Source organism: Natrix helvetica, assembly GCF_964273705.1.
Source record: "Natrix helvetica genome assembly, chromosome: 1".
In the NCBI taxonomy this organism is placed as follows: Eukaryota; Metazoa; Chordata; class Lepidosauria; order Squamata; family Natricidae; genus Natrix; species Natrix helvetica.
The window spans coordinates 12,634,358-12,660,498 of NC_138548.1; the positions used below are offsets into that span (position 1 = coordinate 12,634,358).

The 26,141-nt window shown below is 45.4% G+C and overlaps 2 protein-coding genes across 10 annotated transcripts in view; both read left to right on the forward strand.

Moving 5' to 3' along the window:
* Positions 1-825: 825 nt before the first annotated feature.
* LOC309395895 (UPF0449 protein C19orf25) lies at positions 826-12,584 on the forward strand (the record flags this gene model as incomplete). Of its 5 annotated transcripts, XM_081960535.1 has the most annotated exons (4): positions 1,445-1,458; positions 2,450-2,513; positions 5,869-6,030; positions 12,388-12,584. In XM_081960535.1, the coding sequence occupies exons 2-4, from the start codon at positions 2,477-2,479 to the stop codon at positions 12,582-12,584; spliced, it is 396 nt and encodes a 131-aa protein (XP_081816661.1). In that variant the 5' UTR covers positions 1,445-1,458; positions 2,450-2,476. The 5 variants fall into 5 exon arrangements, with proteins under 5 accessions (XP_081816662.1, XP_081816663.1, XP_081816661.1 ...); XM_081960536.1 differs by lacking the exons at positions 1,445-1,458; positions 2,450-2,513 and adding an exon at positions 826-850; XM_081960537.1 differs by lacking the exons at positions 1,445-1,458; positions 2,450-2,513 and adding an exon at positions 911-934.
* A 9,935-nt stretch (positions 12,585-22,519) lies between these two features.
* Positions 22,520-26,141, forward strand: part of PIP5K1C (phosphatidylinositol-4-phosphate 5-kinase type 1 gamma) — an 88,921-nt gene continuing 85,299 nt past the window's right edge. For 2 of the 5 annotated variants that reach the window (XM_081958860.1, XM_081958862.1), the window contains exon 1: positions 22,520-22,797. In XM_081958860.1, the coding sequence (XP_081814986.1) occupies positions 22,677-22,797 (121 nt within the window). In that variant the 5' untranslated portion in view covers positions 22,520-22,676. The remainder of the gene's footprint in view (positions 22,798-26,141) is intronic. The other 3 variants (XM_081958858.1, XM_081958859.1, XM_081958861.1) reach the window with 3 other exon arrangements.

Sequence of the window (26,141 nt, forward strand, 5' to 3'; positions counted from 1 at the left end):
ACAATAACTCTCTGTTTTGGGCTGAGAGGCAGTGACTGGCCCAGAGTTATCCAAGCCAGCTTTTATGCCTAAGGCAGAACTAGAATTCAGTGTCTTCTGGACCCATTGGTCATCCAGCCAGTTTTCATCCCTAAGGCAGGGCTAGAACTTAAAGTTTCTAGTCTGATGCCTTAACCACTAGAGAAAATTGCCTCTCCTTCTCTTAATTTTGAATTCACCGTCTCTCAATTTTTCTTACATTCTTATCACTTGCTAATGAACCTCCTTTCATTGTATAGTATAGCCTTTATTGTCGTTGTACATCATGTATACAATGAATTTGGTTATAATTAGCAATATTTTCCACTTACTGCTCTTAAATTTCAAGTCTATTCTATTCTATGTACAATGACTTATATTAGTATTGCATATTAGCGATTGCACGTCTGTACATGTCCTATGTTAAATAAAAAAAACTAGTAATAAAAAAAGGAAGCATCCCAAAAGTACCAATCAAAAAACCTATTTTCTTCATTACACTCGACCCAACCTAACTGGGGGGCGGGGGGGAGTATTAAATTCACATTTCGGTCTTTCGCAGGCAATCACGCTTTTGCATAGCGAAGGAACTAAATAATGCAGGACTTCCCCCGTTTGTTTCCTCCTGCATTTCCTTTCACCTTTTCCTGCCAATCAGCAAGAAACAATGACAGGGATCAATCTTGCTCGAGATCTTGCAAATCAGTAAGGAACAATCATAGAGATCAACCGTGGGGGTGCCTAGAGCGCTTCCCCCCCAAAAAAGCACATGTGCCACGTTAGCACGGAAACCGGAAGTGAGCGATCCGAAAGCGGAAAAAGGGGAGAATGGGTAGGCGTGGCCTGCTGCGGGGGCGTGGCTTGGGAAAGGGAAGGAGGGAGGGAATCAGGTGGTGGTGAGGAAGAGAGAGAGCAGGTGAGAAGAGAAAAGGGGGGGTTATTTGGGGAGGGGTAAAGTTAGGGGGGGTGTCTGTAAATATAGAGGAAGTTTAGGGGAGCCTGATCTGGAGGGGGGGAGCGTTGTGCAGGAAAGAGGCTGTGGGTCCTCGGGGGGGGGGGCGTCCTCTTGGAGAAGGGGAATTGGGGAGGGGGGACTTGGAGGAAATGCTCCGTCTCGTGTGAAGGGAAAGAGATCCTGGTCTGTTGCTAAAGAGGGGTTGAAAACGGGGTTTGGGGTAGGCAGGGCGTGTGTAGGCTGGGCATTGGGGGAGCTGGGGCTTGGGAGGATCTAATGGTGGGGAAGAGCGCGAGGGTCTCCCAGGGGGAGCCAGCCAGGAGTAGAGCTGTCTTGGAAGGTGGGTGGTGAGAATATGGTGGGTGGGTGCTTACTGAGCAGGAAGAACTGGAGTCTGTCAGTGGAGGAGAGTGGGAGGATCTGGTTATGGGGAGGGGTCCAGGATCCTTCCAGAGGAGGAGAAGGGAGCAGGTCTGAAGGAGAAGGTGACCCTTGATAGAGACACCTGGAGTGGGGGGGGGGCTAGAGAGGTGCAAGGAGCCTTTCAGGAGGAGGGAGTGGGTTTGAATCAGGTGGGATGTGTTGCTGTCCTAGATAGTTTAGCATAGGGGGGGGGAGGTAGAAGTAGGGGAATAGAAAGGAGGATGAGAAGGAAAGAAAAAGGGGAAATTCAGCCAGACGGGAAGGAAATGTGCACCAAACAACCCCCCCCCCCCCCTCAAATGCACACTGCAAGGCATTGAGAGGGAAGGTTTTGATGCAAACTCTGCTTGCTGGTAGCAAATGGAGGAAGGGGATCGAAGCAGGTTGTTATGACAGAGGGAGGATGGCTGGGTGGGTGGGAGTAATGTGTCAGGGGAAGGAAACTGAAGGGTCCAAGAAGATGATGGATCGGGGAAAGAGGTCTATATGGCATGACTGCTGGAGGGTAGAATTGAGGCTCTGAGGGTGTGTGTATCTGTGCTTGCAATAGAGTGGGTGTGGTATCTGCAGAACGGGTGTATTCTGTGTCAAAAAAACCCCTCCCCATCCTCCTTTTTTTTTCCCTGCATGCATCTTGCATAGCCATCCTTTGGCGAAAGGGACTGCAGAGCCAGTAGTGAACATTCTGGAACGTGGTTGGGATGCATGGGCTGTCCTTCCTGCTCACTACAGGAATGGGGGCTTTTTTAAACCAGCGAAGCGGAAGAAAAAAAAACTCCAGAATTTCACAGCACCAGAGCCTTGGGCTTCCCCCACCCCTTCCAAAAAAGCCTTTCATCCTCTAAATGCATCCCACTCCCGCCCCTCTTTACACAACGACATCTTTGCACCTGCAGACGGGACTGCAGTTTCACAGGAACGTTGGGATGGTGTGTGTGTGAGAGAGAGATAGCGCTTGGCTATAAGCTGAGGGACCAAGATTATTAAATTTAACTGCTCCTGGTTCCCACTCCTGCGTTGACAAACGAGGGATGTTTTGATTGTGGTTTCTAGCCTTGTGGAAGTGGAGGGAGGTGCTGAATGGAGACAAAACTGAAATGGAAGCAAACTATTCTTGGTAGGTGGAGGAGAACTTGGATTAACTGAGATAATTTGTGATATCGGATGCTCTGGGACTTTGGGTTGAAAAACCCCGTGATTGTATTTTATAGGGGGTATTGTTATTATTTTTTAAGGAGCGAGTGCACACAGATGACTGAATACCTAAAATCCCCATAGAAATTATAGGACTTTTCTTTGAACAACTCTAGATTTTTTTTTTTAAAAAAAGCTATCAGGTTTTAATTTATTACTTCTGTGGGGCAATATCCTTTTAACTTGCAGCGGGCAGACTGCGTTACAAAACGGGTGGTTTTCAAACACAAACAGGAACTGGATTTTCTTTTTCTTTTTACGGGGTTTTGTTGACTTCAGGGGACTGCAAGGGGTATGATGTTGGTGCAATAGCTTTTTCTGCTTGGGCACATTAGGGTTTTTTTGGGGGGGGGGCTTTTTGATGACAGAAGGAACTATTACCTAAAAATTACCTGGTTTCAGCTTATCGGAGGCATAATGCATCTTCATTTGTTTTAATTTTTTTTTTTTTAAATGCATCACAATGCTTTTAATTTTCAGCGGTTGGCCACTACGTTTCAAAAGTGTGATTCTGGGGGATAGATTTGTGTGTATCCTGAAGCTGGCTGATAATGAAGCAAGCACCTTTTTAAAAAAAAAAAACTATTATGTTTCCCTCCTTACCTACAATTAAATAAAATCAGGCACAGTTTGCATTTGATAAAACTATTGTTTTTTGGAAAGCAAAAACCATGCTTTCAAATGAATAGCTTCTAGCGCTTATAGTCAAAAGGTTGTGTATGTTATTCCATCTCTTTTTTTTTCTAATTTAAAAGGGGGAGAAAAGGTGATAGAAGCGATGTTTAAAACATGGGTTTCATAGAAGATAGTGTTATGTCTCCTGCTGTAAAAAAATCATGTTTGGAAGCAGAGCGGAGTTGCAGCAATAACAGTCCCTTCTGGAAGCATTTTTTTAAAAAAATCTTTTGGTGGATTAAAGTAATTGTTATTTTAAAAGCAACATTCTTTTTCTGTGTTAATGCAGATAAGCAGGAGGGAGGATGCTGGTGTTTTTAAGATGGCACCTACCATCTATTTTAAAAAAGATGTTACAGAAGGAAAACGTTAGGTTGCCTTTCTGTTTAAATTGAAATCGTTTTAGTCTGTTCATTTCACTATTTAAGCACATATAGCTAGGTTGCTTTCTAGTTGCAGAAAACCACAAGGAATTGTCTGCATGGGTTTTTATCCCCCAGAAAAGAAGACGAAGCCTGTCCGTAGGTAGAGTACAGTAAAACAAATAATAAATCCAGATTTGGTAGCTGAATTCATATTTTTGGGGGTTCAGATGTCTTAAAGTTCTGCTGCAAAATAGGTACATTGTAAAGGCAAATTTCAGCCCTTCTTCTTCTTCTTCAATGTGACTTATGTAACTTATTTTTAAAAAAAAAAAACACACATGGCAGGTGCCATTTTGGAAACATCAACATTTCCCCCCCACCCCACCGCCCAGCTTCCCTTCTTAAATTGTAGGAGCCCTTCCTCACGCCACACCTGTGCAAAGTATGCTTTGAGCTGGTCTGTCTCCCTTAGGGTATTTATTCTTTCCAATGATGGCGATTAGGGCCCATCGGGGGGGGGGGGAGTGATTTGATCAGTGGACGGGTCAGACACGTCTTCCTCAGGCTCAAAATGCTGCTTTTGTGTGTGTGGGAGCGTATGGAGAACGTACTTGGAAATAGGTTGCCCTCGCCTCCTACTCCTTAGGCTGAGGGAAAGGGGACCGACCAGCGCAAAATCCCCGCAGCTGGCTTTGTGCCTGAGGCAGGATTAGAACTCGCAACCTCCTTAATTTTTAAGTCTGATGCTTTAACCACTGCGCCCAGCTTGTCTGCGCCTTAAGGTTTTTTTTGGGGGGGGGAGATGAAGGTTTATTTATTTATTTTTTAAAAAAGAAAACTTGAGAATGCAAATTTCATCTTGATGATGTGTTGTCGCAAAGGTGCTTTTTTTTTCTTTCTTTTTTTCAAGAGACAGCTGGACTTTCTTTGTTTTTCTTTGAAGACGTTTCGCTTCTCATCCAGGAAGTTTCTTCAGCTCTGACTGGATGGTGGGGGAAGGGAAGGATTGACAGTCCTTGCAGACAGCTGGTCATTTGCATCCTTTTAGACAGTTGTTGAGGCCGCTTGGAGATTTATCTGAGTCCTCAGAGTGGTGGAAATGGGTGTGGAGCTAGTTCTTGGAACTGCTGTAAAGTATGTTCAGGTTGCAAGTTCATAACAGAGGAATTAAAAAAATCCCTGACTAAACAGTTTCTTCAGCTTGAACTGCCTGTCATTTAAGGTTGGAGTTCCTTTTCACATGGACAGGTAGTCCTCGACTTACAACAGCAATTGGGGACCAGCAGATCACTTTCAGTCATTAATAACACGGCGGTTAAGTGAGTCTGATTTCCCCCCGTTGACTGCGTGTTGGAAACCGATTGGGAAGGTCGAAAATGGTGATCATGTAACCTCGGGACAATGCAGTGGTCAATAAATACATACCAATCGCCAAACGTCCAAATTTCGACCATGGGAATGCTGCAATGGTTGTAATGGGAAGTGCAGGTAGTCCCCAACTTACAACTGTCCGTTTAATGACCGTTCAAAGATACAACAGCATTGAAAAAAGTGACAACACTTATGCCCATTGCAGCATTATGCCATTTGATCACCATGGGATGAAAATTCAGGCACATGGCGACTGGTTCACACTTATGACAGTTGCAGTGTCCCAAGGTCAGGCGATCAGACATTTGCTACCTTCAAACAAGCAATGGCCTGGCCTGTTAATTTTATCTCATTTTAAAAAAATGTATTATCCTATAAATTGGGTTTGTTTTTTTGGATATGTATTTAATTTCTTTTTAACTTTCAGGATGTGTGTTTTTTAATGTTGTACGCCGCCCTGAGTCCTTTGGGAGAAGGGCGGCATATAAATCCAATAAATCCAAATCCAATCCAATCCAAAATCCGTTGGGGGAAACCAGGTTCACTTAACAACCGGGCTACTAACTTAACAGCTGCGCCGATTCCCTTAAGAACTGTAACCAAAAAAACCCCACCATAAAATGGGGGAGAACTCAATTAACAAATCCTTCACTTAGCAGCATACATTTTGGGCTCCGTTGCGGTCGTAAGTCGAGGACTAACCTGTACCGGTTTTAAGTCACTTTCCAGCGCCGTTGTAACTTCAGTCACTAAATGAGTAGTTGTAAGTTGAGGACTACCTGGAGAGTCGGTCCATTTCTCTCCAGGCTTTATCAAAGCAAAGATCCAACCCTTCTGTTTCTCTCTCCAACTCTTCTGTCGTTCCAGTGCCCTCTGGCACCTGTTTCCAAGCAATGACCTCAAAGGCCAAGAAACGGGTGGTACTTCCCACACGCCCTGAGCCCCCCAACACAGAACAGATTCTTGAAGATGTCCAGCGTACCCAGCCCAACGACCCCGTTTTTGTCCTCCTGGTGGAGCCCAATGAAGGTATGAAGATCCCGGCTCATATATATTGTCTTCTGCACTGTGGGTTACAAAGAAAGCGCAGGGAAGGTACCAGGTTACCCCAGAGTTTTTTTTTTTAATTTGAAACGGCATATAGACCAGTGGCTCAGCGGCTAAGACGCTGAGCTTGTCGATCGAAAGGTCGGCGGTTCGAATCCCTAGCACGGCATAACAGAGTGAGCACCCGTTACTTGTCCCAGGTTTTGCCATCCTAGCAATTCGAAAGCGCGTAAAAATGCAAGTAGAAAAATAGGAACCACTTTTGGTGGGAAGGTAACAGCATTCTGTACGCTTAGTCATGCCGGCCACATGACCACGGAGACGTCTTTGGACAGTGCTGGCTTTTCGGCTTGGAAACAGAGATGAGCACCGCCCCCTAGAGTCAGGAACAACTAGCACATATGTGCAAGGGGAACCTTTTACCTTTATAGACCAGTGTTGGCGAAACTTCGGCATCGAGTGCTGAAACGGGAGCGCATTTGCGGGGGGGGACACACGCCAGAAACCGTAAGAGCAGTTCCCCGGTGTGGAGAAGCTGAGCTTCCAGTTTCCAGCGTGTGCATGCGCGCCAGTCTCCTGGTCTTCCTGTTCCTGGCATGCATGCGCGCATGAAGAACAGCTGGCCGGCTTGCATGTGTGTGCTGGAACCCAGAAGCTCAGCTTCCCGGCATGCGCATGCGCTCCAAGGAGCTGCTCTTACGGTTTCCAGCATTCTTGTGCATGCAAAGACCAGCTGGCATGCGGGCTAGAACTCGGAAGAGCAGCGGGCGACGGCTGGCGTGCCCGGAGAGATGGCTCTGCGTGCCACTTCCAGCATGCGTGCCATAGGTTCACCATCATGGATATAGACTATAGCTCGGGAAAAATCTCATGGCAGATGAGAATCCAGACCACAAAGCTTAACATAGATGAAAAGGCATGTAAAGGATAAACATTATGGCGAGGTGCAGCCTCAGCGCCCTGAATGCAAAGGAAAAAGCTAGAGTTTCCACCTGTCATTAAAAAAGTAAATTGTAATGGTCTGTGCAAATGACCTTGGGAGACAGAAGGAAGAGCTGCAGACTAGGCAATGATCAGATCAGAAACAGCTTAGCCTGCATAAGGAGTTGGGGGCATAGCCAATGTCTCAGAAGGGATCCGCACTAATTTCATGGACTGTCAAGACGAGGGACGCGGTGGCTCAGACGCTGAGCTTGTTGATCAGAAATGTTGGCGGTTCGAATCCCTAGCGCCTTGCTCTCGTTATTTGTCCCAGCTTCTGCCAACCTAGCAGTTCAAAAGCACGTAAAAAACCCATTTTGGTGGGAAGGTAACAGTGCTCCGTGCACCTTTGGCGTTTAGTCATGCCGGCCACATGACCACGGAGACGTCTTCGGACAGCGCTGGCTCTTCGGCTTTGAAACAGAGATGAGCACCGCCCCCTAGAGTCGGGAACGACTAGCACATATGTCCGAGGGGAACCTTGACAAGACGAGGGAGGAGAGATGTATGTTCAGGCCTGGGAGTTTCTGTTACACCTTCATCCCCCAAAGACCTGCCAATTTTGGGGAGGCGAATTAGGGTTCCAAAGTCCCCCTTCAACCCCACCAAATGGAAAGGTTGGTGAAAAATTTGGGCTATGCTGGTAGGTAGGAAGCCATGTCCAGTTTGCTCGCCCAACCAGCAGATTAGAAACATCCTTTTGAGTTTATAGACAGTGCTAAGCCACAAAACCTGGTTTCTGAATCCAAATGACTGGCTCACACAAAATAATAAGCCAGACCCATGAAAGAATTTCCCAGCTCAGCATGATGTGTGAACCAATACAATAATACAATACAATAGCATAGTTGAAAGGGACCTTGGAGGTCTTCTAGTCCAACCCCCTGCCTAGGCAGGAGACCCTATACCGTTTCAGACAAATGGCTATCCAACATCTTCTTAAAGACTTCCAGTGTTGGGGCATTCACAACTTCTGGAGGCAAGTTGTTCCACTGATTAATTGTTCTAACAGTCAGGAAATTTCTCCTCAGTTCTCAGTTGCTTCTCTCCTTGATTAGTTTCCACCCATTGCTTCTTGTTCTACCCTCAGGTGCCTTGGAAAATAGTTTGACTCCCTCTTATTTGGGGCAACCCCTGAGATATTGGAACACTGCTATCATGTCTCCCATAGTCCTTCTTTCTCTTAAGCTAGACATACCTAGTTCCTGCAACCGTTCTTCATATGTTTTAGCCTCCAGTCCCATAATCATCATTGTTGTTCTTCTCTGCACTCTTTCTAAAGTCTCCACATCTTTTCTACATCGTGGCAACCAGAACTGAATGCAGTATTCCAAGTGTGGCCTCACCAAGGCATTATTCTACCCCTCTGTTTATGTAGCCTAGAACTGTGTTGGCTTTTTTGGCAGCTGCTGCATACTACTGGCTCATATTTAAATGGTTGTCCATTAGGACTCCAAGGTCCCTTTCACAGTTACTACTGTTGAGCAAGGTACCACCTATACTTTACCTGTGCATTTCATTTTTCTTGCTTAAAGGTAGAAACTTACTCTTTTCACCATTGAATTTCATTTTATTAGATAGTGCCCAATGTTCAAGTTTGTCAAGATCCTTCTGTATCTTAAGTCTATCTTCTGGAGTGTTGGCTATTCCTGCCAGCTTGGTGTCATCTGCAAATTTGATGAGTTCCCCATTTATTCCCTCATCCAAATCATTGATGAAGATGTTGAAGAGTACTGGGCCCAAAACAGAACCACTCAGTTTAGTGTTAACTGCAGCCTCTCCTCTATGACTTTTTAAATGAATCCTAAGTTAGGGTGGGAGACAATAGCCCTTTTATGACTTGTGGACTTCAACCATACTGGCTGAGGAATTCTGGGAGTTGAAGTCCACAAGTCATAAAGGGGCCATAGTTCCCCATCTCTATGACCCAAGTAAATACACTGTGGATTGAGTGTCAGTGTGGCTTTAGCATTCTGTGGTTTCCAGCCCTGTTGAAGTTGCTGGATTGATCCTAATATACTTTGCTTGAAAGTGGAATGTTTAGCCATTCTAGAAGAAATGTAATTCTCATAGTTTTGGATGAAGCTCAGCTTTTATTATTCTCCAAAGCATCTGTGGGTAGGACAAGAAGCAATGGGTGGAAACTAATCAAGGAGAGAAGCAACTGAAAACTAAGGAAAAATTTCCTGACAGTTAGAACAATTAATCAATGGAACAACTTGCCTCCAGAAGTTGTGAATGCTCGAACATTGGAAGTTTTAAAGAAGATATTGGATAACCATTTGTCTGAAGTGTAGGATTTCCTGCCTAAGCAGGGGGTTGGACCAGAAGACCTCCAAGGTCCCTTCCAACTCTGTTATTTTATGCTACTCTACTCTACTCTACTCTACTCTACTCTATTCATTCCAATATTCTATTTTATTCTACTCTACTCTACTCTTCATTCCAGTATTCTATTCTATTCTATTCTATTCTACTTACTCTACTCTATTCATTCCAATATTCTATTTTATTCTATTCTACTCTTCATTCCAGTATTCTATTCTATTCTATTCTATTCTATTCTATTCTACTCTACTTACTCTACTCTACTCTACTCTTCATTCCAATATTCTATTCTACTCTACTAGAAATAGAGGAAGTTGTCTTAAATTGAATCCAGCTGGAAATCAAATGTTTCTTTTGGGGAATTATAGTTCTCCACAACTTTTAATGTTCTATTACAATTATCTTAATATAAAGCAGAAATGAAGATGATGGGAAAAAGGGAAGAAAGGGGAAAGAAAGATGTAGATGCAGTAGAAAAGGGGGAAAAGATCTTTGACTTCCAACTTTTTTCAGCATAGTAAAGTACAGAATGGAATTACAGCCTCAACTTTTTACTTTTACAAACAACAATTATTAGCCATTTCTACCTATATCAGCCAGTTCTACTAATCACCAAAATTGAGAGTTCATTTTTTTTCTGTCTCCAGTACAAAGTCCAGAAGTGGTTTCCAGGTAGAAACAAAGCTGGAAATGTTCTTTTCTCTAATAGGAGAGCTTGTAGGTCTGCACATATTCTCCCCTTATTAGAGAGATTGCCAGGGAGGGCAGACAATTTTTATCTAGGCTTTCTCCTCCAGGACACAAACCCGGTTACCACGTATGCAGTGGCAAAGTTCTGTGGTGCTGCAATATCCATAAGAAAAAAATTGGCTACAGAAGTATAGTTGTCATCTTGTACCAATTATCTGGACATATCTCTAACAATCTTTGTACCATTGTATTTACTCCTATACTTAACAGTTGCACCCAGGTAAACCAAGGAGTGGCCTAAACGGTCTGAGAACATGTATGCTATTTTCCACTTTTAACGTCAATGCTTTAAAATTATATCTTAATGTCAGTACTTTTTAACATATTATAAAATCTAATGTGTATTGCTGGTCTTTGACCGTAATAAAGATTTACTTACTTTCTCTAATAGGAAATGACAATCTTTCTATTTTTGCTAGCTTCATCTTTTCCATCCATTTTTAGCGCTGTGGGATTGATCTATCTTTCCATTTCTTTGCACTTTTTAATTTTTTTAATACTTTATTGAAAAGAGAGTGCCGTGTCAGGATAAGAATTACAAATAAAGCAAAGCCAAAGAAAAATCAATAGCAAATCTTAACGTACTTAACAAGCTACTAATTATAACAGTAATATATTTACAGTAATTATAATAATGCAACCGATGGGAAAAAAAGAAAAGAAAATGAGCTTTAACTAAATTTCTACTTACATTAGCCTATTTACAATTTTTCCATATTATATCCATAATTCAATAGCATCTTTATTTTCCATTATAACAATTATTGACATCCATCAACTTCCCTCTCATTTCTACCTCTTCTCTCTATCCATTCATAAAATTTATTCCATGTCCTATAATATCTTGAGTCTTCTTTAATTTTTAAATTTAATCTATCCATTTCAGCACAATCCCAAATTTTCCTATCTTTCCATTTCTGTGTATATCAAATTCTCGCTGCGGCCAACATATACAAGGATAAAGTTCCAAATCTTTTAGGGAGATTTATCAGGGGAAATTTTACCTCGTAATTCTAAAAGAAAGATTTCAGGTTTCAATTTTATATTAGTTATGATACTGACACTCAATTCACAGTGTATTTACCTGGGTCACCGAGATGGGAAACTATGGCCCCCTTATGACTTGTGGACTTCAACTCCCAGAATTCCTCAGCCAGTATGGTTGAAGTCCACAAGTCATAAAAGGGTATTGTATTGTAACACGAATCTGAACCCAACTGTTCTCTGGAGCCTCCGACTGGGTTCTGTGTAGCTGAGCCTAGATGTGTCATATTGAAACGAGGAGCATCTGGGTGCCCATAAATGCTTTTATTACTGTAGTAAGCTGTTGGCGTGTAGGTGCTCCACAAAGGTAGCACACTTTATTTCTGTCCGAGGAGTCCTTGGTGCTCTCTGAGCTTGGTTGTTTTCTTGTAAATGTCTTATTATCAAACTAAGCAACGTCATCAGTGCTAGTTGAGAGCAGAGATTAACACCAAGATTAACATCAGACCCACCATCAAGAAGGAAACAGGACCCCAATCAAGGGACTGCCAAAAAAGCTAATAGTAAATAGCCCAACCAAAGAACCTACAGTACCATTGCCACCAAAAACTGACAGGGCAAGTCACTAGAACCGTGATGGCGAACCTATGGCACGCATGCCACAGGTGGCATGTGGAGTCCTCTCTGCAGGCATCCGAGCCCGCCCAGCTCAGCTCCACCGGGCTTGCGCATGTGCCTCCCGATGGCCAGCTGATTTTTTGGGTCTCTGCCATGCATGCGGGAGATGTGTGCGCATATGCAGGTGTGTGTGTGGGGTGGTTGCATGCGCATACGTGGGGTGGGACAGCCCCTCGCCCTCCCGGCAGCCCATTTTTGGTCCCAAGAGGCTTCAGGAAAGCATACTAGGCCCAAAACGGGCTGCAGGGGGAGGGGGGTGTCATGCACATGCGCAGAAGGAGCACATGTGGGGGGGTGTCATATACATGTGTGGAGGTGGGGAAGCATTGCATTGTGGGGGTGGGCATGCGAGTATGGTGCACGAAGATGAAAAGGTCAGCCGCCACTGCACTAGAGTATAAAACAAGAGCAAACCCCACTCCCCCCACCCCACTAAGCACTGATGATGTTGCCTAGTTTGGTAACGAAACATCTGCGGGAAAACATCCAAGCTGAGAGAGCACCAAGGGCCTCTCGTTTCAACCCTGAGCTACAAAGATTCTCCTCTGTCGTTTATCTCTGCCTCTCTCTCTTTGCTCCCCACCCTCACCCCCCGGTTCCCCTTTTGCCTGCCTTCAGATCTGCCCACCCCAACGAAGAACGAAGATCCAGAGGCCAAGAGGGAACGCCTCTACCGGCTGACCCAGTCCTACGTGGAGATGAACCATCGCCTGCAGAAGGCCTGCAGTCTGCTCAAGGAGAAGTGCGAGGAGCTGAAACTAGCTGGAGCAACCCTGGAGCAGGGCATTTTAGAGATGAAGCAGAGGGCTTTGTGAGATACTTTTTTTGGGGAGGGGGGGGGAAGTGACCACAGTCGAGTTTGACCCACGTTCCCTACCTCCCCACCCACCCACCCACCCTTGCAGGATCCATGCCATGCTTGGAAAAAAAAACGACAACAACTAAGGACTTGCCATTGTGATGTGATTTACAGCATGCCTACGCTACACATCCTCAACACTGTCTGTGTTTTCGGTTCCGTGAATTGTGTGTCCAAGCCAGCCGCCCGCTACAAAGCCTCTTGAGAGGCCCGAATCTCTTCGCTGTGCTCACGCTGAGATGCCCAGTTGTGCAGTTAGCGTTGTTTTTCTTTGTTTTGGCCCTAGGTTCGCTGTTGCTCTTAGCTCTCCGCAGCTCCGTTGGCCCTCGTTCTGTTTTCTTCACACAGACGCTCAGAACAAAGCACCTCTCTTTGGGGAAAGCTGACCGGAAGTTTCCACAGAGTTCACACAGGCACAGATAGGCTGGGACAAGTGGGCTTTGTGGGAGGGGTGGGGTGGGTGGGGTGAGAAGACCACCACTTGCCCCAAGGGGCAGTTCCCCCCCCGCCCCATCATTTTTTAATGCCATGACATCTCCTTCATTCCAATACGATTTCTCCCTCTGGTACTGCCTGGAAGACGATGCCATTGCCACCGCTATCCGCGAGATGCTGGCCGCCTACGGTTTCCATGGCTATGTTGAACATCAGGACCACGTGGCGGGGAAGCCGGTGTTGGCCTCCGTGAACGAGATCATCCAAAGCAGCCGACTGGCCATCGTCCTCTTGACCTCCCATTCAATGACTGACTCTTGGTGCCAGCGCATTCTGGAATGGAACCTGGTCCACACCGTACACCAGAAGGGAGTGAAGGTCATCCCGGTTTACGTGGACATCACTCCGGAACAAGTGCCTCCCACTTTGAGACACCTGACCGGACTCAGATACAGCGAGAGATACTTTAGGAAGCGGCTGCTCGACAGCTTGAAGAAGGCCAGAGCATCCTGCTGTCCCAGCACCACAGCCTGAATACCGCCATTGGGCTTCTGATGGACTCGAGAAGTAGACTTGGGGAGGGGGTGGTCAGACGGGAGGGGAGATGGCCGAGGCAGCTTGGTCATTCCATTTGGACCATTCACCAGAAGTGCATCCGATTCATTTTGGTGTTTGACATAGGCCCCATTGTGTCGTGGGTGATAACCGTAAAAATGGAACCCCGTAGTTGTAGTAGTAGTAGCACCTAGAGCTGATGTGTAAGAAGGCCTTTAAAAACAATCCCGTTAACTGTTTGGGAAGAGAGGCAGGGAAGGGGAGGGGGCTCGTGTTCGTTGTTTGTCTGCTACTAAAGGGGTGAGGGTCGGTATAGAAAGCCAAGCCAGGTTCCCAAGACTGCTGGTTGTGATACTTGACTTAATTTAAGGAGCTCTTATTAAAAAGCAGTTTTTGGACAATTTGTGAGCGTGTGAGCTGTCTCCGTCTCAAGCTTTGCGGGCAGACCTCTCTTTGAATTAGAGGCAGGGGTGAAATCAACACCTTCGCTACCGGTTTGCAAATGCGAGCGCCCAGGACCTTCCACGCAGGCGCAGAGTCAAAAATGGGACGTGATGACATCCGGGTGGGTGGGCGGAGCCTCCCACCGCCACCGTTAATCGGTTCGCCTGAACTGGATAGAACCAGCTGAATTGCACCACTGATTGGAGGGGATATGGAGACGGATTGTTTTCAACCTGTGTGAAAGAATCTGCAATAACATCAAGTCCTTTTGGAGAAGGGCGGCATATAAATCCAAATAAACCAGAAACCAGAAGTCCAAAAACATTTTTTTTAAAAAAAAAATACCCTTAAAATTCCAAGGTTGAGAAACACCATACAGATAGTCCTCGACTTACGACCACAATTGAGCCCAAGATTTCTGTGGCTGAGCGAGGCATTGGCTAAAGTGAGCTTTGCCCCATTTTACGACTTTCCTTGCCATACTTTTAAGTGAATCAGTGCAGTTCAGTTAGCAGCACGGTTGTTAAGTGAATCCAGTTTCTCCGTTGACTTCGCTTGTCATCCCAGGACACTGCGACTGTCATAAATGTGAGTCGGTTGCCAAGCGTCTGAATTTTGATCATGGGATCACATGGATGCTGCTATGGTCATGAGTATGGAAAATGGTTCTAAGTCGCTTTTTTTCAGTGCCATAACTTTGAACGGTCACTAAACGGACTGTTGCAAGTCGAAGCCTACCTGTGTTAGATAGCAGCCTACAGGGTGTTTCACAGCTGTGTTTTTCAACCTAGGAACATTAAACTGTGTGGACGAGTTCAATAGCACAACTTCCATAGCAATAACAATAGCACTTAGACTTATAGACCGCTTCACAGTGCCTACAGCCCTCTCTCAGCGGTTTATAGAGCCATCATATTTCCCCCAACAATCTGGGTCCTCATTTTACCCATCCCGGAAGGACGGAAGGCTGAGTTGACCTTGAGCCTGGTGAGACTTGAACTGCCAAATTGCAAGCAGCCGGTAGTCAGCAGAAGTAACCTGCAGTACTGCACTCTAACCACTGCGCCACCAGGGCTCCTGCCAAAGTTGAGAAACATGGATGTAGCCTAAGCGAATCTATGTGGCTTCCATATAGTGATTTCTCATTGGGGTCTCATCCAGTCAAAGGGATTCCAGTTTCCATTTTTCCAGCCAGAAGAGTCTTTTTAGGTCTTTCAAAATGGGCTTATTTGTGTACAGTGCTGCTGTCAAAACACACTGTGACGTGATTTAATGTAGGCTGTGCGTGTTTCAGGGAAAGGCAACTCAAGGCTGCTAAAGAATAACAGGAGAGAAATAAAATTACCCAGAAATTATACAATACAATACAATACAAGAGCAGAGTCGGAAGGGACCTTGGAGGTCTTCTAGTCCAACCCCCTGCCTAGGCAGGAAACCCTATACGGTTTCAGACAAATGGCTATCCAACATCTTCTTAAAAACTTCCAGTGTTGGGGCATTCACAGCTTCTGGAGGCAACTTCTGTTCCACTGATTAATTGTTCTAACTGTCAGGAAGTTTCTCCTCAGTTCTAAGTTGCTTCTCTCCTTGATTAGTTTCCACCCATTGCTTCTTGTTCTACCCTCAGGTGCCTTGGAGAATATTTTGACTCCCTCTTCTTTGTGGCAGCCTCTGAAATATTGGAAATTGTTCTAGGTGAAATACTTAGGTGAAGAAAACACACACCTGAATACTCGGGCACAATAAAGTGTTAAGTGTTAACAATAAAGAAGTTAAAATGGTTAACCTCTGTATGTAATTAAATACTTATTTAATTTTTTAATTCCAAATACTTAAATTGGGGTCACCTGACACAATGACCTCATTCAGGGGTCACTCCAGCCTTGGCAACTTTTAAGACTGGTGGACTTCAACTCCCAGAATTCCATGGCTGGCTGAGGAATTCTGGGAGTTGAAGTCCACCAATCGTAAGGTTTGCCAAAGCTGGAGAGGCCTGGTCTAATTTGTGCATTGTGCTGAACTAGTGTTAGCGAACCTTTTCGGCATAGTGCTGAAATGGGAGCATGTGCACGCGGGGGGGGGGGGAGTGCTGGAAGCCAGATGAGCATCTCCTCGGCGAGCATGTGCGCACTGGGAAGCTGAGCTTCCGGTTTCCAACATGTGCATGCACGCTGGTCACATGGTTTTCCAGTTTCTGGCATGCATGCGCATGCAAAGAGTAGCTGGGTGGCATGCCGGAGACCAGACTCTCAGCTCCCTGGTGCGCACATATGCGCCAGGGAGATGCTTCTCCAGTTTCCCGTGCTCCGGCGCATGCAAAGACCAGCTGGGCAGTGCTCATGTGCACTCCAGAACCCAGAAGAGCAATGGTCACTGACTGGCATGTCTGGAGAGATGGCTCTGCGTGCCACTTCTGGCACGCATGCCATAGGTTTGCTATCGCAGTGCTAAACTAAGCAAAGTGTGCATTTGCGATTTATAGACCATGGTTTTAGTTGAAATGTTTGACCTCAGTTAATCCTGTTCCACTGATTAATTGTTCTAACTGTCAGGAAATTTCTCCTCAGTTCTAAGTTGCTTCTCTCCTTGATTAGTTTCCACCCATTCAATGTTTCCATTCACTGTTAATTCACTCCGAATTAGCTGGAAATGATAGGCAGGCAGGCAGGCAAACAAATGATAAAAGATAGATGATAGATAAGGATAGTTACATGGAGGGGGGGGGAGAGGGGGGGGAGGGGGGGAGGGAGAGGGAGACAGAGAGGGAGAACAGAATAACATAGTTGGAGGTCTTCTAGTACAGGCAGGAAACCCTATACCGTTTCAGACAAATGGCTATCCAACATCTTCTTAAAGACTTCCAGTGTTGGGGCATTCACAACTTCTGGAGGCAACGTCTGTTCCACTGATTAATTGTTCTAACTGTCAGGAAGTTTCTCCTCAGTTCTAAGTTGCTTCTCTCCTTGATTAGTTTCCACCCATTGCTTCTTGTTCTACCCTCAGGTGCCTTGGAGAATAGTTTGACTCTCTTTTCTTTGTGGCAACCCCTGAGATATTGGAATAATGCTATCATGTCTCCCCTAGTCCTTCTTTCTCTTAAGCTAAACATCCCCAGTTCCTGCAACCGTTCTTCAGATGTTTTAGCCTCCAGTCCTGTAGAGGCTTGATGGGCATGACAGGGGAAGGATACTGCAAAATCCCCATTCCCTCGCCACTGTGAGGCCAGCCAGAGGTGGTATTTTCCGGTTCTCCAAACTCTTCAAAATTTCTGCTCCCGTTTCTCCAGAACCTGTCAGAACCTGCTGAATTTCATCCCTGGGTGGGTGGGTGGGTGAGTGGATGTAGCAATAGCGCTTAGACATATATACGCTTTATAGCCCTCTCTAAGCAGTTTACCGAGTCAGCATCTTGCCCCCCAGCAATCTGAGTCCTCATTTTACCGACCTCAGAAGGGTGGAAGGCTGAGTCAACCTTGAGCCAGTAAGAATTGAACTGTTGGCAGCCAGCAGAGTTAGCCTGCAATACTGCATTCTAACTACTGGGCCACCACGGCTCTTATAGTCTAAATAGCAATATGCAATATTAAATGAAGTGTCAAAGTCTCATGAGTTTTGGGGTTCTTGTGAAGTTTTGGGTACTTTTTTTTAAAAGTGTTTTTATTATAATATTCCCACCAGGAAATCCTTTCAGGACCATCATCATGACCCACCACTAATCCCAGCATCCAAAGTTGAGAATATTGGCCTGTAGGCTTGGGTTTAAAGCAGAAATGCAAAACCTGTAGCCCAGAATGGGCTTTAACTACTATCTGGCCTCCAAAATCCTCTTAAGTCAGGGGTCCCCAACCGATGGGCTGCAGCCCACTACCAGGTTGCGGCCTATTCGCAACTGGGCTGCTTGAGTAGGCAGGGGTGGGTTCCTGCTAGTTCTAACCTCTTCTATAGAAGAGGTTCCACAAATCTACCGTGCCGTTTAGAACTGGTTCCAGCTCCCTCCCCCCTGCCCGTCCGCACATCATCAAGATGAAGAGCGAGAGGATGAATTCTGGGAGTTGAAGTCCACAAGTCTTAAAGCTGTCAGGTTTGAACACCCCTGGGGGTTTTTTTCTAAAGGGTTGGGGTGCGAGGGTCTTGTAACTTGACAGCTTTAAGACTTGCACACTTCAATGCCAGAGTTCCTGAGCCAACATGACTGGAGGAAGAATCCTGGGAGTTGAAGTCCACAAGTCTTAAAGCTGTCAAGTTTGAACACCCCTGGGGGTTTTTTTCTAAAGGGTTGGGGTGCGAGGGTCTTGTAACTTGACAGCTTTAAGACACACTTCAATGCCAGAGTTCCTGAGCCAACATGACTGGAGGAGGAATTCTGGGAGCTGAAGTCCACAAATCTTAAAGCTGTCAAGATTGAACACCCCTGGGTTTTTTTTCTAAAGGGTTAGGGGTTCGAGGGTCTTGTAACTTGACAGCTTTAAGACTTGCACACTTCAATGCCAGAGTTCCTGAGCCAACATGACTGGAGGAGGAATTCTGGGAGTTGAAGTCCACAAGTCTTAAAGCTGTCAAGTTTGAACACCCCGGGTTTTTTTTCTAAAGAGTTAGGGGTGAGAGGATCTTGTAACTTGACAGCTTTAAGACTTGTGTGCTTCAAATGCCAGAGTTTCTGAGCCAACATTTTGGTTCCTAAGCAAGAGCGTTGTTAAGTGAGTTTCTCCACATTTTACAAGTTGGCCATGCCCACCCAGTCACATGGCTGGCAAGCCACTCCCACCCGGTCACATGGCCGACAAGCCACTCCCACCTGGTCACATGGCTGGCAAGCCACTCCCACCCGGTCACATGGCTAACAAGCTACTCCTACACGGTCACATGGCTGGCAAGCCACTCCCACAAAACAGGCCACACCTACAGAAGAGGTTCTAAAAATTTTTGAAACCCACCCTGGTGAGCAGCCAGCTATTGTGCGCATGCACAGCCCCACTCGCTTAAGCATTTTGGGGGCTCATAGCCCCACTCGCACGAGCGTCACAGGTTCTCGGGGGCCTCATGCGAGTGTCGGGCGTTTGTAAGCACCATTTGTGTGAGCATTGTGGACACTTGTAGCACTGCAAATATGCATCTGCCCCTCCCACAAAATTCCCTCTTTCCCTGCTTCCCCCCCCTGCTCTGGGCTGCCAACGGGAAAGGTTGTTCTAAACCAGGGTTTCTCAACCTTGGGAACTTGAAGATGTCCGGACTTCAACTCCCAGAATTCTCCAGCCAGCAAATGCTGGCTGGGGAATTCTGGGAGATGAAGTTCGGACATCTTCAAGTTGCCAAGGTTGAGAAACACTGTTCTAAGCCAGTATTTTTCAACCTTGGCGACTTTTAAGTCCTGTGGACTTCAACTCCCAGAATTCCCCAGCCAGCTATGCTGGCTGGGGGATTCTGGGAGTTGAAGTCTACAGGACTTAAAGTCGCCAAGGTTGAAAAACACTGTTCTAAGCTATAATGCCAATGTGACAACAGTGAGTTCATTTAATCAATGAATATCAACTTTACTCCTTATGGCACAATATAAGGAGGATGCTGAGAAGCTGGAAAGAGTACAGAGAAAAGCTGCGAGGATGATGAGGGGTTTGGAGACTCTGTGAAAAAGGATGAAACGAACTGTCGGAAGTCGAGGCCTGCTCGACTTGGATCTGCTGTAAAAGAAAGTTGGAAGTTATTTCTGGGTATTTCTTCTTTTTCCTTTCTTTTTTTCACTTTGACTTTTCTTTCTCTCCCCCCCCCCTTTTTTTTCCTGTTACCTGTTCGTTTTTGAGAGCTTTTATCTTTCTAGCTTGAAAACGTGAATAAAGCTATCTCTAAAAACAAATAAAAAGATACAGAGAGCGATATCCGCCAGGAGGTGTCACTCTTTCCAAGGTGTACAGAGGAAAGCTTAATATTTCTGTAAAGCGGGGAACGTTTTGCTGCAGTAGCTTGCAAATACATAAAGAGCTGCAGCGCTAAAAATCTTTCCAGACGTAGTTACGAAAGGTGTAGCTTTTAATCTGACTAAAAGGAGCAATTTAAGATACTTTGGAAGTTCCGTAATACTTTTATTCATATCTCAATATTGATCATTAAAAAAGTGAAGATTTTCCTGTCAGTTGGGTCCACCCAGGGAGCCAGTGTATTTTCCATGATCATGTGGCCAACAGGGCTAGACGCCAAAGGGCCATGGAATGCTGTGACCTTCCCACCAAAATGGTACCTATTAATCTACTTGCATTTGCATGTTTTCAAACTGCGAGTATAGAATTGTCTTCAATGTCAACTGAAATTAAACATAAAAGCAAATTCTCCCAAAAATGTCTATGGAGATTCTCAGTCATCCAAGTCATGGTTGTCCCAAGGGTCTTTTCTTTCAAGAGGCAATTCCCTAGAATTATTCTGCAGTATATTTATACTAGTTGATATGCCGATGTTGCCCAGGTATTTATGCATAGGGAGAAAATGTAAGGACCAAATGTAATTTCTAATGTTGGATTTTCCCCTTACCAGAGGGAGCCCCCTTGTGGAGTACTGTGAAGCCATTATCATGGAAACTCCACTGCTCTGTACAGTAGAAGCCATTTTAAGACACAACAGCCTGTATCATAACAAAAGATCCCCCCCAAAGGGTCTTAGGGGTGTCTTACCCCTACAGGGTTTGTTTGCAGAGAGTAAGTCGTCTGTGTACCAGGTTTGTTTAAAATTGCTTGAGGCGTTCCAGTTATGCTGGAATATATACATACACCCAGCCATATATATAATGTATGTATGTATGTATGTATGTATGTATGTATGTATGGCTCTTTTCTTTGTATGGCACAACAGTCTTTTATTAGTTGTTTGAATGTAGCATTTAACTTTATCATGCTTAACTTTATCATTTATTTAACCACTAGACTGGCTCTTGCAATGATCTTGTGAGGAGACTTCTATTGTTTGGTTTAGATGGGATTAGGGTGTGTGGAGGGCTTTCTCTGAGGCAGGGAAGGTCAGTTTGGGTCTGATAGGATTAGCAAAGTCAGAGGATGGATTTGAGGCTGGTCACTTCGAAAAGACAGGGAGGAAAAATGTATTTTTCCCACCACAAATATGTTATCAGCTGGCTAGAATGCCCAATAAACCAGCAGCTCTAAAATTTTAAATGATCAATAAAAATCAATAATGAATATTGGGAAGAGTTCCCGGTTTGCAAAGAAAGAATTGAGTATTCTGAGTTAGAGGGAGATCTGTGTTAGTCTACATGACAAAAAAACCTAGAAGACTTATATTTATGTTTATTTAATATACACTGTAAACACTGCCCAATTCACAATGACTCTGGGCAGTATAAACATCAGAATCCTCTTGATTTTTTTTTGTCTTCATAAATTGATACAGTTCCTCAACTTCTCTAGTTAACAATTCTTATTAAAAAGCATAAAAAAATAACAAATATTTGCTTGAATGGACAGCTCTAATGTGGCACTACTATTGATTTCTAGCTGTATCCTCAAAAAAATAGCCCAAGTAAATAGGGAAAGCTGAAACGTGAGGACAAGACAATGCAGTTTTAATAGGATCGTTTGAATATCCCGCTTAGCTGATTGGTTTATCTTCACATATGTTGCACAGTAGGCCATGATTTATTTGTTCTTGTTGTTAGTTGTGAAGTCATGTTCCACTCATCGTGACCCTATGGACAACGTTCCTCCAGGCGTTCCTGTCCTGTACCATCCTCCGGAGTCCATTTAAGCTCACGCCGACTGCTTTGGTGACTCCATCCAGCCACCTCATTCTCTGTCGTCTCTTTCTTTCTTTTGCCCCCAATCTTTCCCAGCATGAGGCTCTTCTCCAGGGAGTCCTTCCTTTTCATTAGGTGGGCAAAGTGTTTGAGTTTCATCTTCAGGATCTGGGCTTCTAAAGAGCAGTCAGGGTTGATCTCCTCTAGGACTGACGTTTCTGATCGCCTTGCAATCCAAGGGACTCGCAGGAGTCTTCTCCAGCACCAGAGTTCAAAGGCCTCCATTCTTTGGCGCTCAGACTTTCTTATGGTCCAACCTTCACAGCCAATGCAATTGGGAAAACCATAGCCTTTGACTATAGCTACCAGCAAACCCAGTCAACGGTGGTTTACGCCACGAACCATGATTAAACAGCAGCACCGCACAACACGCTTGCAACCTCAAGTTGGGGGGGGAGAAAAATGCAACATCTCTTCCTTCCCCCTATCTGGATGCTCCGCGAGTCCAAACTATCCTTCTTGGCCCTAAAAGCAAGCAACTTTGCACCACATGCTCAATAGAAAAGCGCCAGCTTCCCAGAGCGTCTCCTTCCCAGCCTAAGCTTCCTAATGTTCCAAACCCAGACCGGAACCTATAGTCGTGGAGGGGAATGGCCAAATAATAACACAACCGCCTTTTCCGCTTCCTTGGCGGGGCGCTCTAGCCCTCCGACCTCGCGGTCCGGTCGCCGAGCTAGCGCCTGCGCGCTGCTGCTGAGTCGTCTCCCGCCCGGTCTCTCCCTCCCTCTGTCTTTTTTTTTTCTCTCTCTCTCGCTCGCTCTTCTTCTGCTTAGCGGCGGCGAGTCGCGGGCTGAGGCGAGGCGGGCGCGGGCCTCCGCCAGCTATGGACCTGGAGGCGTCCGACGAGACGGGCTCCGCTGGAGGAGCCGAGGCGGGAGGAGCCGGAGCCGTCACCCCCGAAGCGGGCGGTTGGGGGGCACCGCCGGACTCGGCGGCAGGAGGAGGTGAGCGTTATGGAGGCGACCCCCCCCCCCCGGTCCTGAGGCGGGAGGCCACGGGGTCTCCTCCTCGCGCCAGCAGGGGGGGGGGCTTCTCTTCCATGGTCGCCCGGGGCAACCGTCTTTTCCCGCCCGCGATGCGCTCGGCTGCCCAGCCTCACCTGGTGGTCGCCCTCCTCCCGGTCTGGGGTGGCTTTTCCCCCCCTTCGGGGTTGAAGTGCAATCCGAAGGGCCTTCGAGGAGCCCTGGGTGGGCGGCTGGGGCTGAAGGGAGGACGATCCTTTCCTCCAGGAGTTGCCCAGTTGCTCGTCCTGATCGTTGAGGGCAAAACTGGGGAGGGGGAGGCGTCGTCGTCATCGTCCTTGCGGGGCTCTTGAGGCTAATCCTGGCTTGTTTGCTCCCGTTCACTGGAGGAGGAAGAGGAGGCCGTGACTAGGTCGAGATTGGGGGGGGGGGGAAAGAGGGTCGGGATCTTGGGCTGTTTTGGTAGCAGAGGCGCCGCGATGGCACAATTTGGGCTTATGAGTATCTGCCGAAGAATGGTGGAGGAGGGGGAGGGGGAAGAGACTGGGTTATTGATAAGTGATAAATGCACAGCAGCTCGTTTAGTGACCATTTGAAGTCACAAGGTCACTAGAAAAAAGGACCATTTTTCACGCTTTATGACCCCTTTATGGTCACGGGAGTTAAGATTTGGGTGCTTGACAATTGGTTCCTATTTGTGACGGGTTCAGTCACCCACAGGTCCTGTGAACACCTTTTCTGACCTTCTGAGAAGCAAAGTCAAGGCGGGGGGGGGGGAAGCCAGATTCATTTAACAACTGGGTTATTAACTGAACAACTGCGATGATTCGCTTAACAACTGTAGCAAGTACAGTCGTAAAACGGGGCAAAACGCACTTAACAAATGTCTCACTTTTGGCAGCATAAATGTTGGGCTCAATTATGGTTGTAAGTCGAGGACTAGCTGTAGTAGGGCTTGAATTGGAAGTGAAGGCTTAAAGGTAGCCCTGTTTGCCTTCATGTTACAATAAATATCTATATACAGGAAAGAAGTAGATACAGAAAGAAATATATATATATATAAATATAAAGAAAGAAAGATGTATGGGTATATACAGAAATAGGGATGTGGTGGCTCAGTGGCTAAGACGCTGAGCTTGTCGATCAGAAAGGTCAGCAGTTCGAATCCCTAGAGCCAAGTAACGGAGTGAGCTCCTGTTACTTGTCCCAGCTTCTGCCAACCTAGCAGTTCGAAAGCACGTAAAAATGCAAGTAGAAAAATAGGAAGCACCTTTGGTGGGGAGATAACAGTGCTCCGTGTGCCTTCGATGTTAGTCATGCCGGCTACATTACCAGGGAGATGTCTTCGGACAGTGCTGGCTCTTTGGCTTTATTTAATAATATGACATTTATTGATACAGGTTACTGGTCAGCTGTTAGTACAGATAGTCCTCAACTTACAACAAACACTTCATATAGTAGCCAAAGTTACAACAGCACTGAAAAATCTGACTTATCACTGTTGTCCATAGTTGCGGCCTTTGTAGCATCCCCATGAACATGTGTTCAGAATTCAGATGCTTCAGAAGTGGTTCATATTTATGACTGCTGTGTCCCAAGATTACACAATCCCCTTTTGCGACCTTCTGACAAGCAAAGTCAATGGGGAAGTCAGATTCAGTTAACAATCAGGTTACTAAATTATCAATTGTGGTGATTCACTTAACAATTGAGCATGAAAAGTGGTAAAATGGGGCCAAACTCAGTTAACAAATGTCTCACTTAACAACAGAAATTTTGCACTCAATTGTTGTCGTAAGTCAAGGGCTATCTGTAATATAGCATTTATTGATACAGGTTACCGGTTGGCTTTTAGTAATTCAACCATCTATTCAACTGTATTAATACTGTTAAAATTCGCATCAGAACATTGAAAATCAGTAACAGTCCTTGTTCAGAGGACATACTGGCAGATCTATGTTGGGAGGATGAAAAATGATCATGGAGTCCTCCAGTATACAATTTAGCAACTTGGTGTTGATAGTGCACATTGAAATGTGTGGATTGGAATACAATAATGGATTTGGGGGAATAACCAGGAAGGGGGAAAAGTATAGGTTTTCTGTTATTAAGAAAAGCATTTTTGATATATGGGGGAACTGGAAGTTGCTGGGTTATGCACGTTAATACCATCCTTATTATCACCATCAGGGTAATTAGCATTACAGGTAGTCCTCGACCTATGACCATAATTGAGCCAAAATTTCTGTTGCTAAGTGAGACATTTGTTAATTTAATTTTGCCCCCTTTTACTACCTTTCTTGCCATAGTTGTTAAGTGAATCACTGCAATTGTAGTACAAACTGCAAAAAGGTTGTAACCCGGTTGTTAAGTGAATCTGGCTTCCCCATTGACTTTGGTTGTCAGAAAGTCACAGAAGCTGATCACATGACCCCAGGGCACTGCAAGTGTCATAAGTATGAGTCAGTTGCCAAGTATCTGAATTTTGATCACACGACCATGGGGATGCTACAAAAGTCATAAGTGTGAAAAATGGTCATAAGCCACTTTTTTTCAGTGCCATTGTAACTTCGGATGGTCATTAAATGTAGTAAGTCAAGGCCTACCAGTATAGTTTACAGAAGCAGTACATTGTAGAGTGGCCAGAGAAGAGCATAAAGGGCCAATACAGATTTACAATACATAAATTCATAAGATGAGATAATTGGGCGTGGAATGGAAAAAAATCAGAATGGAGACCCCGAGGGTAACTTGAGTTAATGCTGCTGATGTGAAAGAATGAAAAGTTGAGGAAAAGGACATTTACAATAGGATGCAGCAGGCAGGATTGCAGGAGAAAAGCTGGGTGGGAAATATTTAACATTATTTGGCAGAAATCTGGGATTTTAAGGAGAGGCTGAAAGAGTGGGGGAGAAACCAGGCATGGGAGGATTAGAGAGAAGTGAAGCAGCAGTCTGGGGCTGGAAAAATGATTTGGGGGTTTACAGTAAATAATCGGTGTCCTGAGAGAGCGAACAAAAAGTCTTGGAAGCAGGCAGAAATCAGGAAATACAGTTTTGGGGGATATATCTTGGTGGTGTTGAGAGATGTAGTTTTAAAGAAAGAGGGATGAAGGAGGAGGCAGGAGTGGTGAAAGTCTAGTGGGAGCTAAAGATTGTGTGGAAAGGGGCTTATTCTGCAGTTTTCTGAGTTGAAAAGAGGACAGCTTTGTCATCAGGATGGAGGTAGAAGTGAGAAAATTGGTCAGCTGCATGCAATATTGTTTGTGGGAAGGTGGACAGCAGACCCTTAGAAGCATGAAAGGAATATGGCAGAGTACTGACATA